Source organism: Hirsutella rhossiliensis (assembly GCF_020360975.1).
Source record: "Hirsutella rhossiliensis strain HR02 chromosome Unknown scaffold00002, whole genome shotgun sequence".
NCBI classification, from domain to species: domain Eukaryota; kingdom Fungi; phylum Ascomycota; class Sordariomycetes; order Hypocreales; family Ophiocordycipitaceae; genus Hirsutella; species Hirsutella rhossiliensis.
In genome coordinates, this window is record NW_025408668.1 from 4,419,447 (window position 1) to 4,437,934 (window position 18,488).

The following is an 18,488-nucleotide window of genomic DNA, read 5'->3' on the forward strand; positions in this document are numbered from 1 at the left end:
GGATCGTCCTTCGCAGAGCCATTCGGCAAGCGCGGCTCGGATTCACACCCATCATCCACTTGGACAACACCAGTGGGGCCGCTTGCAATCGAGACCCGGTCTCTGGGGAAGAAGAAGGCTTGCCGCGTCCGCGACGCAATTGACGACCCACCCGTCGTTTCTTGTCCCGTTGCCTCTCCTTTTGATAGTGAGCGTCGAGATGGCGAAAAAGGTCCTTTCTCGATCCAGCCTCCCGGTGCTGGAATTCGCTGACATGGCATCCGTCCATTTGCTCAAAAGGAATGGGGTGTCTGGCCCGTCTCCGGCCATTTCGCATCGTGTATGTCTCCACGCGCCCCCTTGCGCTTCCACTTGGCTGCATTACAAACGCTGCCGACCCTCTGTCTCCTTGGAGTGCAGATGACCACGTCAACTGCTCGAATGCCAGCACGGTCCACTTCGCCAGCCCAAAGGCGGGTTGACCACGGGTGACGTTGTCCACCAACTCAAGAACATCGTCAAACGATTCTTCCGCCGCAGGCTGGTAAGAGACCCAAAAGACTTGACTCCGTGCCAGAGCCGCCATGATCACATGGCCGTGGTAGAGGAAGAGAAGGGATGATCGTGGGGTCAGCCCCACAGGACAAAAAAGTGGGCGGTCGCTGGACCTTATATACCCCGAGGGTGGTCTGCAAAGACGGCCGCTCCCGCGTCATCCATCCAATCAACCGGTGGTGCTTCGCCTGCCTGTCTGTCTGTCCGGGATCCGACCCGGCCAAGTGTGGGGGCAAGGAAACTGGCGTAACCTGCCCTCATTGGACCCTCGTCCTCCCCCCTGTCGGATGCGCTGCTATGACTACCTGTGCTCTCCCCTGTCGCTCCGGTCTACTACTGCAGTGAATCACGTGCGTTCATCCTGCTCTATGGGGGTTTATAGGGGGCCTCTGCTCCATGGCCCAGTCTTTAGACACCTTTCACGCACGTGATTGAGTGTGGTACTAAATTGAAGCGACCGGGGGAAGCTCAATCGTACTAAGAGGCAGCCACACAGGGAGGGTGACGCCACGCACTCATTGGATAGTTTGCTGGCACAGCTTACATAGCCACTCCACTACTGGATGGGTTAGAAACCCGGACAGATGCTACAGACACTCGGAGAGGGATGGATAAAAAGGGAAGACCCCCCAGCGGAGCGACTGTCGGGCAGACTTGCTCTTCTTTTTCCACTTTTCCGGCAGCATCACGGAAGTGCATCGTTTTGTTTTTCGAAGAGGAAGGGACTTGATCCAGGGTAGGTATCCACCCCGGCACGGGACGAATAATACTCGGAGGAACTTGCTTAGGAAAGCAATAGCGTCAGTCAGCTGACTACGCGCACTCGTTACCGCGGAGACGCGGCGCAGACACAGCGACCACGCTTGGGGACAACGCCACCCGGGCAAGTGGATCTTGCTTTTTCCTCGTGGGACAGACGAAGTGACCGCCATCGATCCGGGAGCGACTCTTCGGACAGCGCGCATCACTCTTGGCAATCATGGAGCATGACGCAGGACTTCGTCAGCCTGATTTCTCCACCGCGGCAGGTGCCCTGAGGCTGGCAGCAGAACATCTGGAGCTCTGCGACAATCTTCCCGCGGTGGACGGCGGTGCTCGTCTGGCGCAAAGGATGGATGCTGTTTTGGAACAGCTCACCATGCTAAACCGGAAGGTCGACGGCATAGATCGCCGGATGGACGTCTTGGATCGCAAGGTCACGGTGTCGTCAGTTGAGCCGTGTTTCCTCTCTTTTCGGCATCGGTTGCTGACAACTCCCTTTTTACAGAAACCGCAACGCGGTGGTGCGGGCGCGGAATGCCACAGTCGTGCGCGGAGATATGGACCTGGTGCCTTTGCACAGCGTCCTGACGGGCGAAGTGATTGAGGGTTTCCCTGACAATGTCAACCAGTTGGAGAGATTGCATGGTGGGTGATCTCCCGAACCTGGAACTCCTTACGCTGACACGTCTATTCCTCGACGATAGTACGGGACGTCGATCAACTGTTACGCCACATGGGGGAATCCACCGCCGGCTCGGCAGCGGAGAAGAAGAGGAACCTGAAGTTTGCCACCGGGCTGGTCACACGGGAGCTGTGACGGCTTTCCTTCCCCTTTTCGTGCATCCCTTCCCTTTTCTCAGCAGCGTCGGCGTTCAGGAGGACTTACTGTATCGGTATATCGCGATACCTTCATATTGCCAAATTGTTTGTATGGGACAAAACGAGCATCTTTTAACCGCATGGAGCTTAACCCCGAGCGAGGGTACCGTGACTGTAATCACCCGGCTACCAATAGACATAATGCAAGCACTTGTCCCTTTACCGCCCATTTAAACCGTTTACAAAGTAGACCCCAATCCGTTTACAAGTATTCCCAACCCGTTTACAAGATCATCACCTTCAAGCAATCCACCCTGAGCATCAGCCCCGCAGGGCATTTCACGACTACGGAATCAACCCCCCCGAAGGGGGGTGCGGACACGCCGAAGGTGTGGACGTGAGGAGCCACACTGACATCTCTTCAACTGAGTACAGCGTTCACAAGGAGTAGTACCCAGGAAGGAGGAGCAATTGTCCCCGAAGGGCACGCGACGGACACACAATACACGCACACAGCAACAGACACCAGTCACTCGCACAGACGGAAGGTACACTCCACCACACAAACAGACCGAGCAGCTACATCCAACACTCTCCGTTGGGCCCGCGACTGGAAGGAGCCCTTCGACCGGAGGAGCCCTTGGACGACGGGACGGAGGAAAGGTACGAGCCTGGAGGGCGAAGTTACTGTGGGTGACGGAGTCACTCACTGCATGTGCCCCCTATTACTTAAGTTTGGTTTATAGGGGGCCATGGCACAACGGCCCAGCCCATAGACAGGTTGCTTTAGCTTCCATGTAGTCGTTAGCAGTTGCGTACGGGACGGGAGGAACTAGGTTGGTAAGAGGGACTTGACGGAGGAAAGGACCACGTCACATGAGGCAGCTGGTGTCCACTTGCATGCCGGGGTCAGGTTACGTACAGTTTCCATGACCTTCCATACGGGAAGGGTGCAGAAACCCGGACAGATCTTGTTTGCTTGTTTGGTGTGTACAAGCGGGTTGAACGGAGTATATGAAGGGCACGGGTGCCCGCCACTTTGACACTGGAACCTAGGACGGTTCTACTCTCCTCCTTCCCATTTCTTCAACCGGGTCAGGTTGACTTCGTCTTGTCGGACAAGGTATGATGAACAAGTATCTTGGAGCTAGAGTGACGGTGATTCCACCCATTGGCTCGGCAGCAGACAAGCATCGGGTTGAACTACCCACGAGAAGTGGTAACGGAGTGATCCATCACTTGCGTGATCTTGTACCCCTCCACATGTGCATGTGGTACACCCTCCGACGAGAGGCTATGTCTTGTTGACGGCGCGCGGTAGTCGCTTCATCGCTCTTCTTTCCAGGCGGAACGGGGGATGTTTTTACATCCTGTAGAGACACGAGGGCTGAGTCCCGAGTCTGTCCACTCTCGGGTTCTGCTTTCCCGGTGATGCCACACGGCAGGGTTTATCTGATGGAGAAAGAAGCGATGGCAGCGCTACAGTCACGAGATCGGCTGGAGGATCTGATGAGGAAGTATTACACAGTTTGGGAGTGAAACCGTCCCTTGGAATTTCGCTGAAAAGCGCACGGACTCTTTTCTGTTCTTTACGAGGTGGTAAAGCCTATCTCATTCTGCCACCCGGTGGGCAAGGCTCCGCCCTCACAGACACATGGTGGACAATGCTTCGAAAGCTGTCGGAACAGGACCGGGACGACAGTCACTTCCGCCACGGGAACCGGAGACAATTCCAGGGGGTTTGGCCACCTTTCCATGCAGCAGCTTGAGGCTGCCTTCTGCCTTTCTGCTTCTTTGTACACGCCGCGGTGGAGCCAGGGTACAGACACTGGGAGACGAGATGAAGTCGGTCGGCTTGGTGAAAACTGACTGCGTTGAGGTATGATTTCTATTTGGAGCAATGTGGTTATGTTGAAGCGGAAGCGAAGGCTCGACGGCGTAGAATAGGGTTCAAGTGGGCTTTTGTGGGCGAAAGCGAAGCATGATTTGTAGAGAGTACAGACTTCATAGAAAGGTGGAGGACGATCGCATGGTAGACACCCCACTTGCCTAATACAGCTGTCACGATGGCTTCACTCGACACGGCCACTAGACTCTAAAATCGTTTACAAGTAGATCAACAAAGATAGTGTACTCACCCTACGTTTACAAGGTCAAACCCTGACTCTCTCTGCACTGAGCTTAAGCCCCGCAGGGCATTTCATCACTATGGACAGAACACCCGAAGGGTGTGCGACGAGGCCGAAGGTCGAGGCGTGGATGTCACACTTACGAGTCTTCAATCGAGCAACTACGTTCACAAGAAAGTAGTACCCCGTCAAGAGGAGCACGTGTCCGACGGGCACGCGACGGACAACACACAAGAGCACAGTCCAGGCAGGGCTGACCGAGCGAATGCAATGAGCAAGGGAATGGTGAGAACAAGACGGGAGTCTTGACTGACTGAGCGAGTGAATACGAGCAAAGGAACTGTGACGGGAGGAACGAACACACAGATCAAGTACACGGCACGTACGAAACACACACAAACAAAACCCGTTGGGCCCGCGACTGGAAGGAGCACTGTCTGAGCGGAGCGAGTTTTGAACGACTGGAGGGAGTCAATGGTACACGACAGGAAGGAGTGGACTGTAGGGGAGACGGATGTCGACTCTACCCCCGGGCCCCCTATATCCTTAAGTTTGGTTTATAGGGGGCCATGGCACAACGGCCCAGCCCATAGAGCAGCTTGAACGCACGTGATTGCATGCGGTACTAGACGTATCGGACAGGCAGGGAGATACGTAGTCGTAAGGACCAATCAACCGGAGGGAAGAGGGTACGTCACAAGGTGTGGGTTGCGCAGCTTCCACACACCCACCCAGAATCGGAAGGGGGGGGGGAACCCGGACGCAGGTGGGGACCACAGACGGGACGGAGTATAAAGGTCGTGGACCGCCCACCACCAGTTCCATCATGTTCCTGGGTTGCCGACGCCACCCACACCGCACGTGACAGCGTCACCGCCTGAGGGCATGGAGACGAGGGGTTTCTTTGCTCAGAGCAAACTTGCACTTGTGCCTTCGCGGCCGCGTCGAAAGACGTATAGGACGCCGACCACTCCACGCGTTGATCGCAACTTCAGCCCTTGGGGCGACTTTATACGTGCCTTGCACGGGTGGTGTCACCTCCCTCGTTTCCTTCCCCACGTCCCGTCGGGACCTGCTGAGAAGCCTTGGCCACAGCTGCTCGTTCAACCGGGTTGGTTGATTTTGTACGCCATAAGGAAGTCGAAGACGGATCAACAGTCCGAAGGATAACCTGTCGGAAGACACACAGGCATGGCCCTGAGCGCTGAACGGATCTTTGCGGCAACTTCTCGCAAGTCCCTTCGCGTACACTGCCCCATGAAACTGGCCGCCAGTGGCATTTACGGTTACTTACGAAGCCGAGCGTGTGACTCGGAAGAGAATCCCGTCTTCGACGTGGACAGGCTCTGGTCCGTCGATGCTCTTTGCATCAAGGCAGGAAGCCCTTGTATGGTGGTTGTCTACTTCCTTCATGACACCGCCGAGCACATGGACAGCTGTTGGAAACAGTTGGAGGCGTCTCTGGCCGTCGACGCCGACGTTTACCGCTTTGCCCCCGGTGACGCAGGCGGGGCTGGTCATTCCGCTGCATTCTTGTTCAGCCACCTCTCACCATTGGTGGGACCTATGACCTACCGAGAGGTTCAATTGGCTGTCGAGCATTACCTTGGCTGGTGCTCCAAGTTGGACAGGAACATTCCCCGCTGGAAGAGTGCGCAGCGGATGACGGTGGAGCTTATTCCCCCGTCGAAGAGGACTGGGTGGTTCAAGGCCAGGGAAAAAGGGTTTTCAGACCGTGTTGACAAAGGTTTCGGCATCGGATGGGGGTTTCCCTGCATCCCTCCTTGCAAATGAGAAGTGATGGACTTGATAACGGACACAGTTCCGGACGTGATGGACCTGCTGACGGACACATCGACTGACGTGGCATCGAACCCCCTCATCGGCGAAGAGCAGGGTGAGAGTAAAGGACGCACTCCACTTAATAATGTGTCCAGTCACAGTGAGGATATACCGATAGAGTATGAATAATGACTGGGATCAAACAGTCAACCGTTGACAAGTATGCAAAACAGCCTTAGTATTTGTCTTCATACGTTTACAAGAGAATCCATTGCAAGTACTCCACTCTGCGCATAAACCCCGTAGGATCCTTCATCGTTATGGTCAATACCTCCGAAGGAGGTGCGGACAGGCCGCAGGACTGGACGTGGAGACCACGCTCAAGAGACTTCAACTGAGTACATCGTTTACAAGAAAGTCCACTCGGCACAGGAGGAGTGGGCGTCTGAAAGGCGCACGACGGACATACAACCACTCCAACACCCGCTCAGTCCCTACTTAAGTCACTTCACCACCCGAGACACATACAAACAGTACCCGTTGGGCCACCCCGACCGGAGGGAGGTGCTTGAGCGGAGCGAGTCTTTGCACGACTGGAGGGAGTCAAAGGTACACGACAGGGAGGAGTGGACAGGTGAGCGGGACGCGAGCATGGTAGGAGTGCCGGAGGTCACTGCTACTCTGAGGCCCCCTATTACTTAAGTTTGGTTTATAGGGGGCCTCTGCTCCATGGCCCAGTCTTTAGACACCTTTCACGCACGTGATTGAGTGTAGTACTAAATTGAAGCGACCGGGGGAAGCTCAATCGTCATAAGCACCAATCAGAGGGACGAAGGATGGTACGTCACAAAGTGCTGGTTACGTAGTTTCCTTGCACCCCACACTTGGACGGGTGCTGCACCCGGACACAACAGACACCAGAGGTATAAAGAGGGGCCTCGCCCACACACAGGACACTGGATTGTTCTGCTTTCCACCTACACACTCAACCCAGCGGTTGACATTCGCTTGTCTAAGCACGGACACGATGGAATAGCACCCACGGATCTAGGAGAGTGGTCCACTCCTCCACTACGTGCACGCTGCGCGCTGCACTCGCTCTGTCATTCCCGGAGAGGGTATGTATTGGTATCCAGGCTGGATATGGACAGATTGGTTCTGTCCTTTTCAGGCGAACCGTGTTCGTCAAACGGCAAAGCAAAGCAGTACGTGACTGGGAAGGAACAGTCGGAATGAAGCGACAGGAGAAGCAAAAAGGGAAAAGGAGACGGGAAACAGGGGAGGTGATACCCTGCCGGCGGCCCTTTGGGTCCTCGGCTGCGCCTCGCTCGGAAGCCTTCTCGTGAGAAAGGGCTGGACAAGTGTCCACTGCACTCCCACTGCGCCCTGCACGGGCTCCGTTTACCGTTTGCTCCGGGAAAATTCTTGAACATGCGTTCAACACCGCAAGGGTGTCTCACTGACGGCGTCACCACGGACAGAGACCATGGAGTCGATCTCATGACGGATATTCTTTTGACCCGTGAGGGTTTCAAGGCAACGGCCCTTGTCGCACTTCTCTTTACGAGGCGGTAAAGGCTTCCTTGCTCGACTTACATTCGATATGCTTTGTCTATGTTCCGCGGAACGGTGAAGCGCGAAGCAGCGGAGGCTCTGGTCAATGACCGCTTGGACGCCCGGAGGGGCACGAGAGTCAAAGCCGCGGAGGACTGGATTGCCTTGGGGCGTACTCTTACGAAGTACTCGGTCATTGTTTGTACAACCCTCCCACCCAAGCACGGAGACACCCACCACGCAACAGATACATGCAGCAGCGCATTGGTCCGGCCATCGCATCTTTGACACCCCGCCTGCCTAAACCAGTGCTGGGATAGCTTCACTTCCTTGTGCACAGGTAGACTCAACCGTGCAGGATGAGCAACAAGCCCTTGGACATACATTGTAGACCAAGCAAGTGACGGCAAGAACGCAAGGAGTATAGTAGCAGTGCACGAAGATAATTGATTTGACCTGGATGAGGTCACCAGGCTACCGACTGATCCCTCACGGTGAAGTGATGTGGTGAACTTCTCCATGCGTTGACAAGAGAGCCACCCCACGTACTGTATCCCACTCACCCGGCTACGCATCAACACCCACGGACAAACATCGTAGACTCCACCCTCGTTTACAAGTATTCCCAATACGTTTACAAGTAGTAGTCACTGCCCCGGCTACAGACAACCATCTCCAATCCTTCCGAGATACGAACACAACCCCGAAGGGGGGTGCGCACGCGCCGTAGGGGCGGGTGTGGATGAGATACTCACGACTCTTCAATTGAGTGAGACGTTTACAAGAACATCGACACAAGACGAGCACTCTTGACGGAGCAAGCGTCCACCGGGCGCGCGATGGAACAAGACACACCACACATCTACACCTGCTCACACACACCCAGGTCACTCCGCCATACAAGCACACGGACAAAATACACACTGGGCCCGCGACGGGACGGAGCATGTCTGAGCGGAGCGAGTCTTTGCACGACTGGAGGAGTCAAAGGTACCGCAGCTGGAGGCGAGGATTGTGAGAGGACGGTCACTCGGACACCCAGGCCCCTATTACTTAAGTTTGGTTTATAGGGGGCCATGGCACAACGGCCCAGCCCATAGAGCAGCTTGAACGCACGTGATTGCATGCAGTCATAGAGCGAAAGTGACCAGCGGGAGGGAAGCTAGTACTAAGAGGCAGGGGGAGGGGACCGACCACGCCGCGTCCAATCACAGACAGTTTGCTGGCACAGCTTACATGGATGGATCCACTACTGGCCGGGTTGAGCACCCGGACACTCACACATACACGGAGTATAAAGAGGGGTGGCGCCCCGTCCAAATGAGTCCAGTGGACTTCACCTTTTTCTCTGCTTTATGCAGATGTGGAGCTCACCGCGAAGGGAGTTTGTCGTTACTTACTCAGACGCAGGAGCGTTGTCTATCCAATTCGGTGGATATCTCTAGCCAAGTACGAAGTCGACGGCTTGGCACAGAGTACCTTGGCCCTTCTTCGCATCAAGTGGTGCACTCAACTCGATTCCAGCAGAACGAGAACCTTCTCTTCTTTCGAAAATCCTTGAAGCCTGCGCAGTCATGTCGCAGTCGGCAGGCCGCCTCTCAGATCAGAACGTGGACGTCATTCGGGGATGAAGACCGGTGGTCGTCTATGTGTTGTGGATGGACGTTTACCCCGAGCAGTGGGTACGCATCCAAGGTTGCCTCGACTTTACTAAAGCGGGGCTGGAAGATGACCGGAACCGTTTAATGCTGTCGGATGACATGACCCGCCCGTTTGGCCAGCTCGAGAGAGAGCTGCACGAGGTACTGTGCACTGCCCTCTGTTGCTTTCCGGAGGAGGTACCCGTCTGGCCCTGGCTCATGGCATTACCGCACCAGCTGCGGCGGTTTTGTAGCCCCTACCCGAACGAGGCGGATCACAGCCTGGGCTGTTTGATTTCTGCGTACTGCCGGCATTACTCGAGTGACGCGGGGGAAGAGGGTCGAGAGCGTCGCCTCGTTGTCGACCAGGCCTTGAGTCGTGTCCGGGCGTGTCTTCTACAAGGCTATGCGCCGGAACAAGGAATTGTTCGTCGATGCTGTGATCATGCTCGGTGCATGAATCGTCTAGGGTTGACGAGTGTCACTGTTGAGCAGGCCGAGGGTTTATTGTGCGTGTATACCCACTGCACTTCTGCGGTCTTCGCCGCGGTGGTTGGTAGCACCGATGCACTGGAGTTGGTTCGAATTCGGTTTGACCGCCTTTGGGAGCGAGTGCACCATCTGCTGTTTACGGGGGAGGATGACCCTACTCTTGGTGCTGGCATCGCGACTAGACAATCTGCGTAGAGCACCACTTGACATCTTGTATCGCTGAGACGCTAGCCCTTTTGGGTGTTGGCGAAACCCTCATTCGTTTACGGAGACATTGGTATGGACTCAATAGACTCAATAGACTGAACGGGGTTTCATCTCTCTATACCACCGTGAATTGTTCCTGTACTCATACTTGTCCACGTAGGTTTCACCCACATAAAGCGTTTACAAGAACACCCAACACGTTCACAAGGCGATACCCCTTCCCGGCTACCACCCCTTTCTTCCAATCCCTTCATGGATACGAACACAACCCCCCCGAAGGGGGGTGCAGACGCGCCGAAGGGGCGGCTGTGGAGAGCCACGCTCACATCTCTTCAACCGAGCACATCGTTTACAAGCACACATGCACAGTCACGGGACGGAGGACCTGCGACCGAAGGGAGCAAAGGGACGAGACACGCACGCACCAGAACAACCAAAGTACCACTTCCACCCAACCCACATACAGACACTACCCGTTGGGCCACCCCGACCGGAGGGAGGTGCTTGAGCGGAGCGAGATCTGACGACTGGAGGGAAGTCAGAGGTACCGAGCAGGCGGCGAGGGACTAGTAAAGGGACGGAGTCACTTCTACTCTTGGGCCCCCTATATCCTTAAGTTTGGTTTATAGGGGGCCTCTGCTCCACGGCCCAACGTACTAGGTCGCTTACGTAGTTTGCAGACAGTCCATAGCGCGGATGTGATTGGAGAGAACGGAGCCGGTCATAACAGGGAGTGAGACGGGATGGATCACCCTGGTCAATCAGACAGGTTGCAACGCTTCCTGACTGCATCCACTACTGGCCGGGCGCAGAGCCCGGACACTTTCGCCGCTACGGAGTATTTAGAGGGGGGCAGCCCCGTCTCTTTTGGATCCAGGCATCCTCTTTTCTTTCTCTTCTTCGTACTGTCGGGACGACACTGCCAGAAGCCAAGTTGCTGTACACGTTGCACCTTACCATCTTGCTTTCTTGAAGCAAGTCCTACTTGTGCCACTTCCACTTTCCAGTGACGGAGTCTTGTACTGCCAGGATGTCGCCCGTGGTGAAGCGCGGCCGCAAGGCTGATGAGGTAAATGACCCGTCGGAAGGAACGACGCAGCCCAGGGGCAAGACTCGAGTGATGTCTTTGACAGACGCAGACGTGGCGTCGGGGAGCAGCAGCTCCTTGGCTGTCCTCGGGAGGCCGCTTGGTCCAGAGTATGTGCAGCGGAGACCGGGGCCCGGAGGGTCGAAGCTTTCCTATCTCAGCAGCGCGGATGCAATCTCGTTGGCGAATGACATGTTTGGCCATGACGGATGGAGTTCGGAGGTCATCGAGCAGTCTTGCGAATCCCGCACAGAAGGCAACCCCGCGAAGTGGATGACGGAAGCCGTGTGCAGGGTGCGTGTCACCGTCTTTTGGGTGACCAGCGGAGCCCCAACTTCCCACGATGGAACCGGCTTTGGCGGGGCGACAAGCGCAACACGAGGGCGGAAGCCATGGAAAAGGCCGTCAAGGAGGCCGAGACGGATGCTCTCAAAAGGGCCCTCCGCATCTTTGGCGAGGCATTGGGAAACTGTCTCTACAGCAAGCCGTATCTCTCCTGGATCGAGAAGGTCCGGGCCCGAGAGGGCAAGCAGGATGAGACGAAGCACTACACCGCGGATATATTGGTCCGGAAGCCTCAGGTGGTGGTCTCCCGAGCAGTCAATCCACTCTTTCCTTTCCACGGCAGGGCAGTCTCCCCCGTCCGGGCAGACAATCAGTGCGTGCATTGCCCACGAATGATTACTACGACGATGAAGAGCTGTTTGAGGATGTTGGCTTTGAACCGTAGTCCAGTGGTGCTGCGTTAGCAATTGTGACTGGATTTGCGCGGGTGCTGTCGATGACTCGTTGAAGGAGGACTTCACGACAGCCTCACGCCGGGGCTGGATGGCAGCTTCACCTTGATCCAAGGGTATCACCCACACTTGACTGTAGGACAATAAAATGGAATAGTCACGCTCTGTCCCAATGAATGTGCCCTTGACTCCTCACGTTACCCTTCCACGTAGACTGCTCCTTCATAAAGCGTTTACAAGGTGATCCACCAAGATAGTATGCCAACTCTCGTTTACAAGGACACTCGACTCCAAACACTACAACCTGAGCATCACCCCGGAGGGCTTCAGAGCTATGGAAATTACACCCGAAGGGTGTGCACGGAGGCCGAAGGTCGACGTGTGAAGCCACGCTCAAGAGACTTCAACTGAGCACTGCGTTCACAAGACGGTTCAACACCACAGGAGGAGCACGCGTCTGAAAGGCGCGCGACGGACACAAACATACACACACACTGACCTCCAACAAGGTCACTCACCCACCGGACCCACACGCAACAGCTACACCCCACGCACTCACCGTTGGGCCCGCGACTGGAAGGAGCATGTCTGAGCGGAGCGAGTCTTTGCACGACTGGAGGGAGTCAAAGGTACCGCAGCTGGAGGCGAGGATTGTGAGAGGGACGGAGTCACTCGGACACCCAGGCCCCCTATTACTTAAGTTTGGTTTATAGGGGGCCATGGCACAACGGCCCAGCCCATAGACAGGTTGCTTTAGCTTCCATGTAGTACTAGACCGAAGGGAGGGGAACGAGTGCAGGTGGTCATAGCAGCTGATTGGACGGGACGGACAACGCTGGTCATCCATCCAGCTTCCCAAAGGGTTGCATGGATCCACCTACGTCCGGGGAGCGCCGGACATTTCACATACACAGAGGGTATAAAGACCCGGGGTCGCCCATTGCAAGAGCATCCGGATGTTCTTCCTCTTCCTCTTTATTTCACCCGTGAGGGACATGGTGGCTTCGCCACGACTCGGAAGGTGAGGATTTCAAACGGCCGGGGAGGCCCTACTGATGATGGTGGCTTCGCCACAACTAGATGGTACCGGTATCTTCAACTGGATGTTCAGAGACAAGAGACTCCTTGACTTGGCCGGGAAGGCTTTACACGGGAATGTGGTGAGTGCGAACGAGGAAGGCATCTTCTTGATTCTCTTCCGATCCGAGCGGATCAGACGAGAGTCTTCTGCAGGCTTAGTTGGACAAGTGTCCACGGCACTCCCACTGCGCCCTACACGGGCTTCGTTTACCGTTTGCTCCCGGTAACATATCTTGAACATGCGTTCAACACCGCAAGGGTGTCTCACTGACGGCGTCACCACGGCCTAGAGGACGTCAACGCACTTTCAAACCTGGCTCTTTTGTAGAGCCTCGTGCACGACAGGGACGGGGAGCACACACGGCCAGTGGTGACTTGTCTTCTTTTCTTGTCTTGTGCAAGGCGGCACAAGGTTGCCCCGTTCAGCCACCCGGCAGTTTCAACACGTGAGGGTCTCTCGGCAACGTCCTTCTTGGCCTTTTTCTTTACCAAGTGGTAAATGATTTCCCTCCTTTTTTTTTCCAGAGAGAGGGTACTTTTGCTTTATACGCACAGGGCTTGACAAGTGTGGAAGTGAGGAGACGAACTGTCAGAACGAGCTTGACGGGAGGGACTTTTCATTGATCCTAGGAAACACCAGGCGGACAGCCCCGCTCACACCAAGACGGCACTCACGATGCCCTCACTCGTAGACAAACACCCGTAGACGGGCAGATAGAGATAGAGATAGTGACCGCGAGGGAGCATGGCTAGTCAGAGGCAGCTTCGGCCAGGTTCTGCAAGCTTCCATGCACATATCCACTACTCACCGGGCGTGAGACCCGGACAGTTGACCCTTGAAGGGTATAAAGGCACCCGCTGCCGCCCCCCCTTCCAACACACATGTAGACTTCACCCCAATGCATCCCCGGCCACCACGAGACGCAACATACGCAGGCACAGAGAGGAGCGACGTGAGGAGCAACAGTGAATACGTTTACCAGGAGCAGATCTTCCACTCCCCATCGTAGCCCTCACATGCGTTTACAAGAACATCACACTGCCCGGCTACCACTCTGTGACACCAAAGCACTTGTTCCTTTCCCAGTCACCACGCCAACCCCGTTCACAAGGCACAGACTCCAACATCACCTCCGGAGGACCCAAGCAGGACTATGGAAAACTACACCCGAAGGGTGTGCAGACGCGCCGTAGGGCGGCTGTGAAGAGCCACGTTGACCATCTTCAATCGAGTAAAGTGTTTACTAGGAAACTCAACACCCGACAGGACGGAGGACGCGCGAGTGCAACGAGCAAGCGGACGAGACAAATCCACCCAACAAACAGAAGTCACTTCACCGTACAAACACACTACAAACAATACCCGTTGGGCCACGACCGGAGGAGTTTTGTCTGAGCGGAGCGAGAAAAACCGAAAGGAGGGAGGTTTTGGACGAGAGGAACGAGGACACTGGGACTTCGACTGGCGGGAGAAGACAGTAGAGTGAGGGAGTCACTCATACTCTTGGGCCCCCTATTACTTAAGTTTGGTTTATAGGGGGCCTCTGCTCCATGGCCCAGTCACTAGGAACGGAATGTCTTGACAAAGGCAGAGAGTGATGTACTAGCAGTTTTGTACTGGAAGGGAAAGACTGAGTGCTAAGAAGGTACCTGACGGATGGAAGGTGGCCGCGCTATTGGTCCAGCTTCCAACGCAGTGGTTGCGTGACTCCACTCTTGGACGGGGTAGACACCCGGACGGTATCACCTCGATACGGAAGGAGAGGAACATAGAAAGGGCGAGAACGCCCACGAGTAGAGCGACTGTCGGGGAGACGTCAAATCTCTTCTTTACCTTTTCAACGGAGTATAAAGACCATGGGTCGCCCAACCCAGAACTGTGGACGGTTCACTTTTGATATATTTTCCTTGCGGAAATCAATCGGCTCGCAGAACGACGGAGTGGGATATTGCCTGGTGCAATTGTTTTCCCGCTGGTTCTTCATTGGGCTCTTGGGCAGAGTCTCCCGCAATGGCGTGAGACAAGATGGATTGACTGGTCTACCAGCCCGAACGCGTCCTTTGTCTCTCTAGAGACGCGCTACGGAGTAAGTTAGGGGCCGAGGTGCCCATATATTGTTTACATTTGTGCTGGACACAAATCTTCTCCTTTCACTTCACCTAGCGGCCGGGCAGCCTTGATCTGGCCTCCCAACTCTACGTACGTACGTTCCCGGAGCGGAGCCTGGGCCAGAGTCTCTCTTCGGTTCGTCAATTTTGGGCAGCATGGATCTGCCAGCTTCCTGCGAGACAATTTTGCCCGCCCTTCTCTGCCCACGGCAAGGACACGAGACCGCGGATGCTGCTGCAGCCATCCGTTTTGTTGTTCTCTACGGATTCAGCGCTTCTGCGAGCGGTGGCTTTTTCTCCTGTTGGTGACAACACACAAGCGCTCGGCTTCTTCTTTTTCGGAGACTCTAAGGGACTGTCTGGGTCCCAGGGACTTTTCTACTCGGTGGCGCAGCGTGCGCAGGATGGCCTCTTCATCCACAGGGTTCTACTGTGGGCTGGCCCGAACGCCGGAGGTTCAGTCGCGAGGATTGCTGCACGCTGCAGACTCGGCTTGGACCTTCACTTCCTCCAGTTGCTGACAATGAGTCGGCCGGTTCGGACTGTATTGCTGTGCCACTATCATGCTGTATGGAGCAGATGAAGGCGCATTTGCCTTTTTGGATTTTTCACATGACCACGGAAGGAACTGTCACCTTTGGTTGTGATGGGCTTTTGAACAAGCTCTTGGATGAGATACGGGGCGAGTGAGACTGATAGATGACTTTGGTCATCGTTATATTCATTTTGCATGACGTTGGTGTTCAACGGTTTTCCTTTTTCGGATATCACGATGGCTTCGTTTTAACGTAGATGAAAAGACCGATCCAGAATAGCGGCAGCACGGTCAATTGACTGTATCCACGAACATGGTAGAATCATAGACTTCACACCGAGGGATTATAATCACACATGCGTTTACAAGTATTCCGTAGACGTTTACAAGGGGAAACCCTTCGCGTAATCCACCTGGTATGATCAACCCCGTAGGGCCCAGGCAGGACTATGGAAAACAATCCCCCCAAAGGGGGGTGCGACCGAGCCGAAGGTTCGGGCGTGAGAAGCCACACTGACTCTCTCCAACCAACACAGCCCGTTTACAAGCACATCCACGTTCACGAAGCACAACACACTGAATGACGAACGACACACAACAGACAACTCCACCCAGTCACTCAGTCACACCCGCACGTGAACACCATACAACCCTCAACAACCAATCACACACTGGGCCCGCGACGGGACGGAGCATGTCTGAGCGGGCGAGTCTTTGCACGACTGGAGGAGTCAAAGGTACCGCAGCTGGAGGCGAGGATTGTGAGAGGGACGGAGTCACTCGGACACCCAGGCCCCCTATTACTTAAGTTTGGTTTATAGGGGGCCTCTGCTCCATGGCCCAACGTACTAGAGCAGTGTGTTACTACAAAGTAGATACGCTGCAGTTTTAGACCGAAAGGGACGGGACGGAGAGAAGGTAGTACTAAGAGCCTGGCGACCGGGAGACGGCACGCCTCACAGTCAGCTTCCACGCAGTGGTTGCATGACTCCACAACTGGACGGGCGCAGAGCCCGGACGGATCCAACACACGCGGCTTGGGACAAAGCCATATAAAGGGGAGGACACCCCCCCGAGCAGAGCGTTCCGTCGGGAAGACTTGAATCTTCTTTATGCAGCGGAGTGAAGGCCAGGAAGCACGGTCTCGAGTGGACGAGGACATTTTATCGCCGCGTCGTGCGAGGCACCCTCACACTTTTACCTACCCTGCACAAGGGATCCATCCATGTTTGCGTGCTTACGAAAGCAACGGAGCAGGTCAGCTGACCACGCGCATCTTTTGTGTTGTTTGGCCAACACGTACACGTCAAGGGGAGACGTCACCTCGGCAAAGTGGGGTTTGCTTTTTCCCCTGCGGACATACAGAGTGATTGATCTGATCTCTGGATCGATTATTCGTCCTCGGAGACCTTTGGCGGAGACCTTCTATCTCTTTTAAGTGATGGAGCCAGCGCGGCTACAGCGAGCTCAGCCCGATTTCCTCTTGCAGCGGACAGCTTGAGGAACGTCGCAGAGCAGTTGGAGAGGTGTGAGAACCTCCCCGCAGTGGACGGCGGTGATCGTCTGGTAGGCATGATGCAGACGCTGCTTGATCGGTTTGCCGTCTTGGAGAGGAAAGTGGACGGCTTCGATCGTCGCCTAAGGGTCTCGTGAGTCGCGGCAACTTGGCGTGATCCCTGTTTGGGAAAATGTTGTGACTGACCATTTTACTCTCTAGGAATCGAAATGCGGGGGTTCGCGCATTGAACCAGTCCGCTGTGCAGCCGGATAGCCGACTGGCGCCCCTTTTCAGTTTCGAGACGGGAGAGTTGCTACAGGGTTGTCCGTCTACTGTCCAAGATCTGGAGTCGCTACAGGGTAAGCACCACATTAGACCGAATTTCCTGCGGCTTTGGTCTGACCACGGCTGGTGATAGCGGGAGAAGTCGACCGGCTGTTGAGACACCTGGACGAACCGTCCGATGGTCGCGTTGACGTCAGGAGGAGGCGCCTCAAATTAGCTTTCGGTGTAACAACACGGATCGTGTAGTCCATTCTCACTTTCTTCCTTTCCTGTCTGTTGCCTCAGTCATCCCGGTTCGCCGTGGCGTCGGCGTTTAAGGGGAAGTACCGCATCCAGACATCGTGATGCCTTCATCGTCACCTCGTGTATTGTATTTAATCACAGAGAGTGACAACAAATTGACGAGCACTAAAACACTGTGACACTTGTTAATGACCTGATGTGACCATAACTGCATTCTTCCCAATCACCCGGCTATGGATAAAAACCACCAGCACCAGACATTTCAACCCGTTTACAAGAACACTTCACTCTAAGAGACACTACACTGAGGATAACCCCGAGGTCCTTCATCACTACGAAAGCAATCCCCGTAGGGGTGCGACCAACCGAAGGTTTGGGCGTGAGGAGCCACACTTGACATCTTCGATTGGGTAAACACGTTCACAAGATACTCCACGCAGGAACAGGAGGAGTGTCCCGAAGGGGCATACGACGGGCAGTCAATAGAATGAACAAGACAGAGTCTTGACCGACCGAGTGCAACGAGGAAGAGAACACGATGTACCAGGCACGTACACTGTCAATACAAACTGTACATGCTGGGCCGCGACTGGAAGGAGCCTTGTCTGAGCGGAGCGAGAAAACCGACAGGATGGAGGTGAAGAGGTACCGGAGCAGGAGGCGAAGGTTGTATGTGACGGGAGGTCACTCTGTGCTTCGGCCCCCTATTACTTAAGTTTGGTTTATAGGGGGCCCATTGCCCACGGCCCAGGCCCAGCTCTAGACACCTTTCCGTCAGGATTGAGTGTGGTACTAGCAGTTCCGGAGAGGATAGAAGGGACTGAGTGTTAAGAGCCTGTTGAGTGGAACGGAGACGGCGCGTCACAAGTCAGCTTGCACGTAGTGGTTGCATGACTCCACAACTGGACGGGAGGAGACCCGGACGGATACTACAAAGACCTTGGAAAGGGATAAATAAAAGGGGACGATCCCCCGCCGGAGCGACTGTCGGGCAG

The 18,488-nt window shown here is 55.2% G+C and overlaps 3 protein-coding genes across 3 annotated transcripts; all 3 read left to right on the forward strand.

Moving 5' to 3' along the window:
* Window positions 1-1,513: 1,513 nt before the first annotated feature.
* Window positions 1,514-2,113, forward strand: HRG_02104 (uncharacterized protein; the record flags this gene model as incomplete). Its single annotated transcript, XM_044860575.1, has 3 exons — window positions 1,514-1,740; window positions 1,802-1,941; window positions 2,001-2,113. 3 exons carry the CDS (start codon window positions 1,514-1,516, stop codon window positions 2,111-2,113), a joined length of 480 nt encoding a protein of 159 aa, XP_044724208.1.
* Window positions 2,114-5,435: 3,322 nt separating this feature from the next.
* On the forward strand, window positions 5,436-6,038 carry HRG_02105 (uncharacterized protein; the record flags this gene model as incomplete). Its single annotated transcript, XM_044860576.1, has 1 exon — window positions 5,436-6,038. The coding sequence occupies one exon, from the start codon at window positions 5,436-5,438 to the stop codon at window positions 6,036-6,038; it is 603 nt and encodes a 200-aa protein (XP_044724209.1).
* Window positions 6,039-10,949: 4,911 nt separating this feature from the next.
* On the forward strand, window positions 10,950-12,128 carry HRG_02106 (rad52/22 family double-strand break repair protein; the record flags this gene model as incomplete). Its single annotated transcript, XM_044860577.1, has 3 exons — window positions 10,950-11,300; window positions 11,330-11,664; window positions 12,023-12,128. 3 exons carry the CDS (start codon window positions 10,950-10,952, stop codon window positions 12,126-12,128), a joined length of 792 nt encoding a protein of 263 aa, XP_044724210.1.
* Between the last annotated feature and the right edge of the window lie 6,360 nt (window positions 12,129-18,488).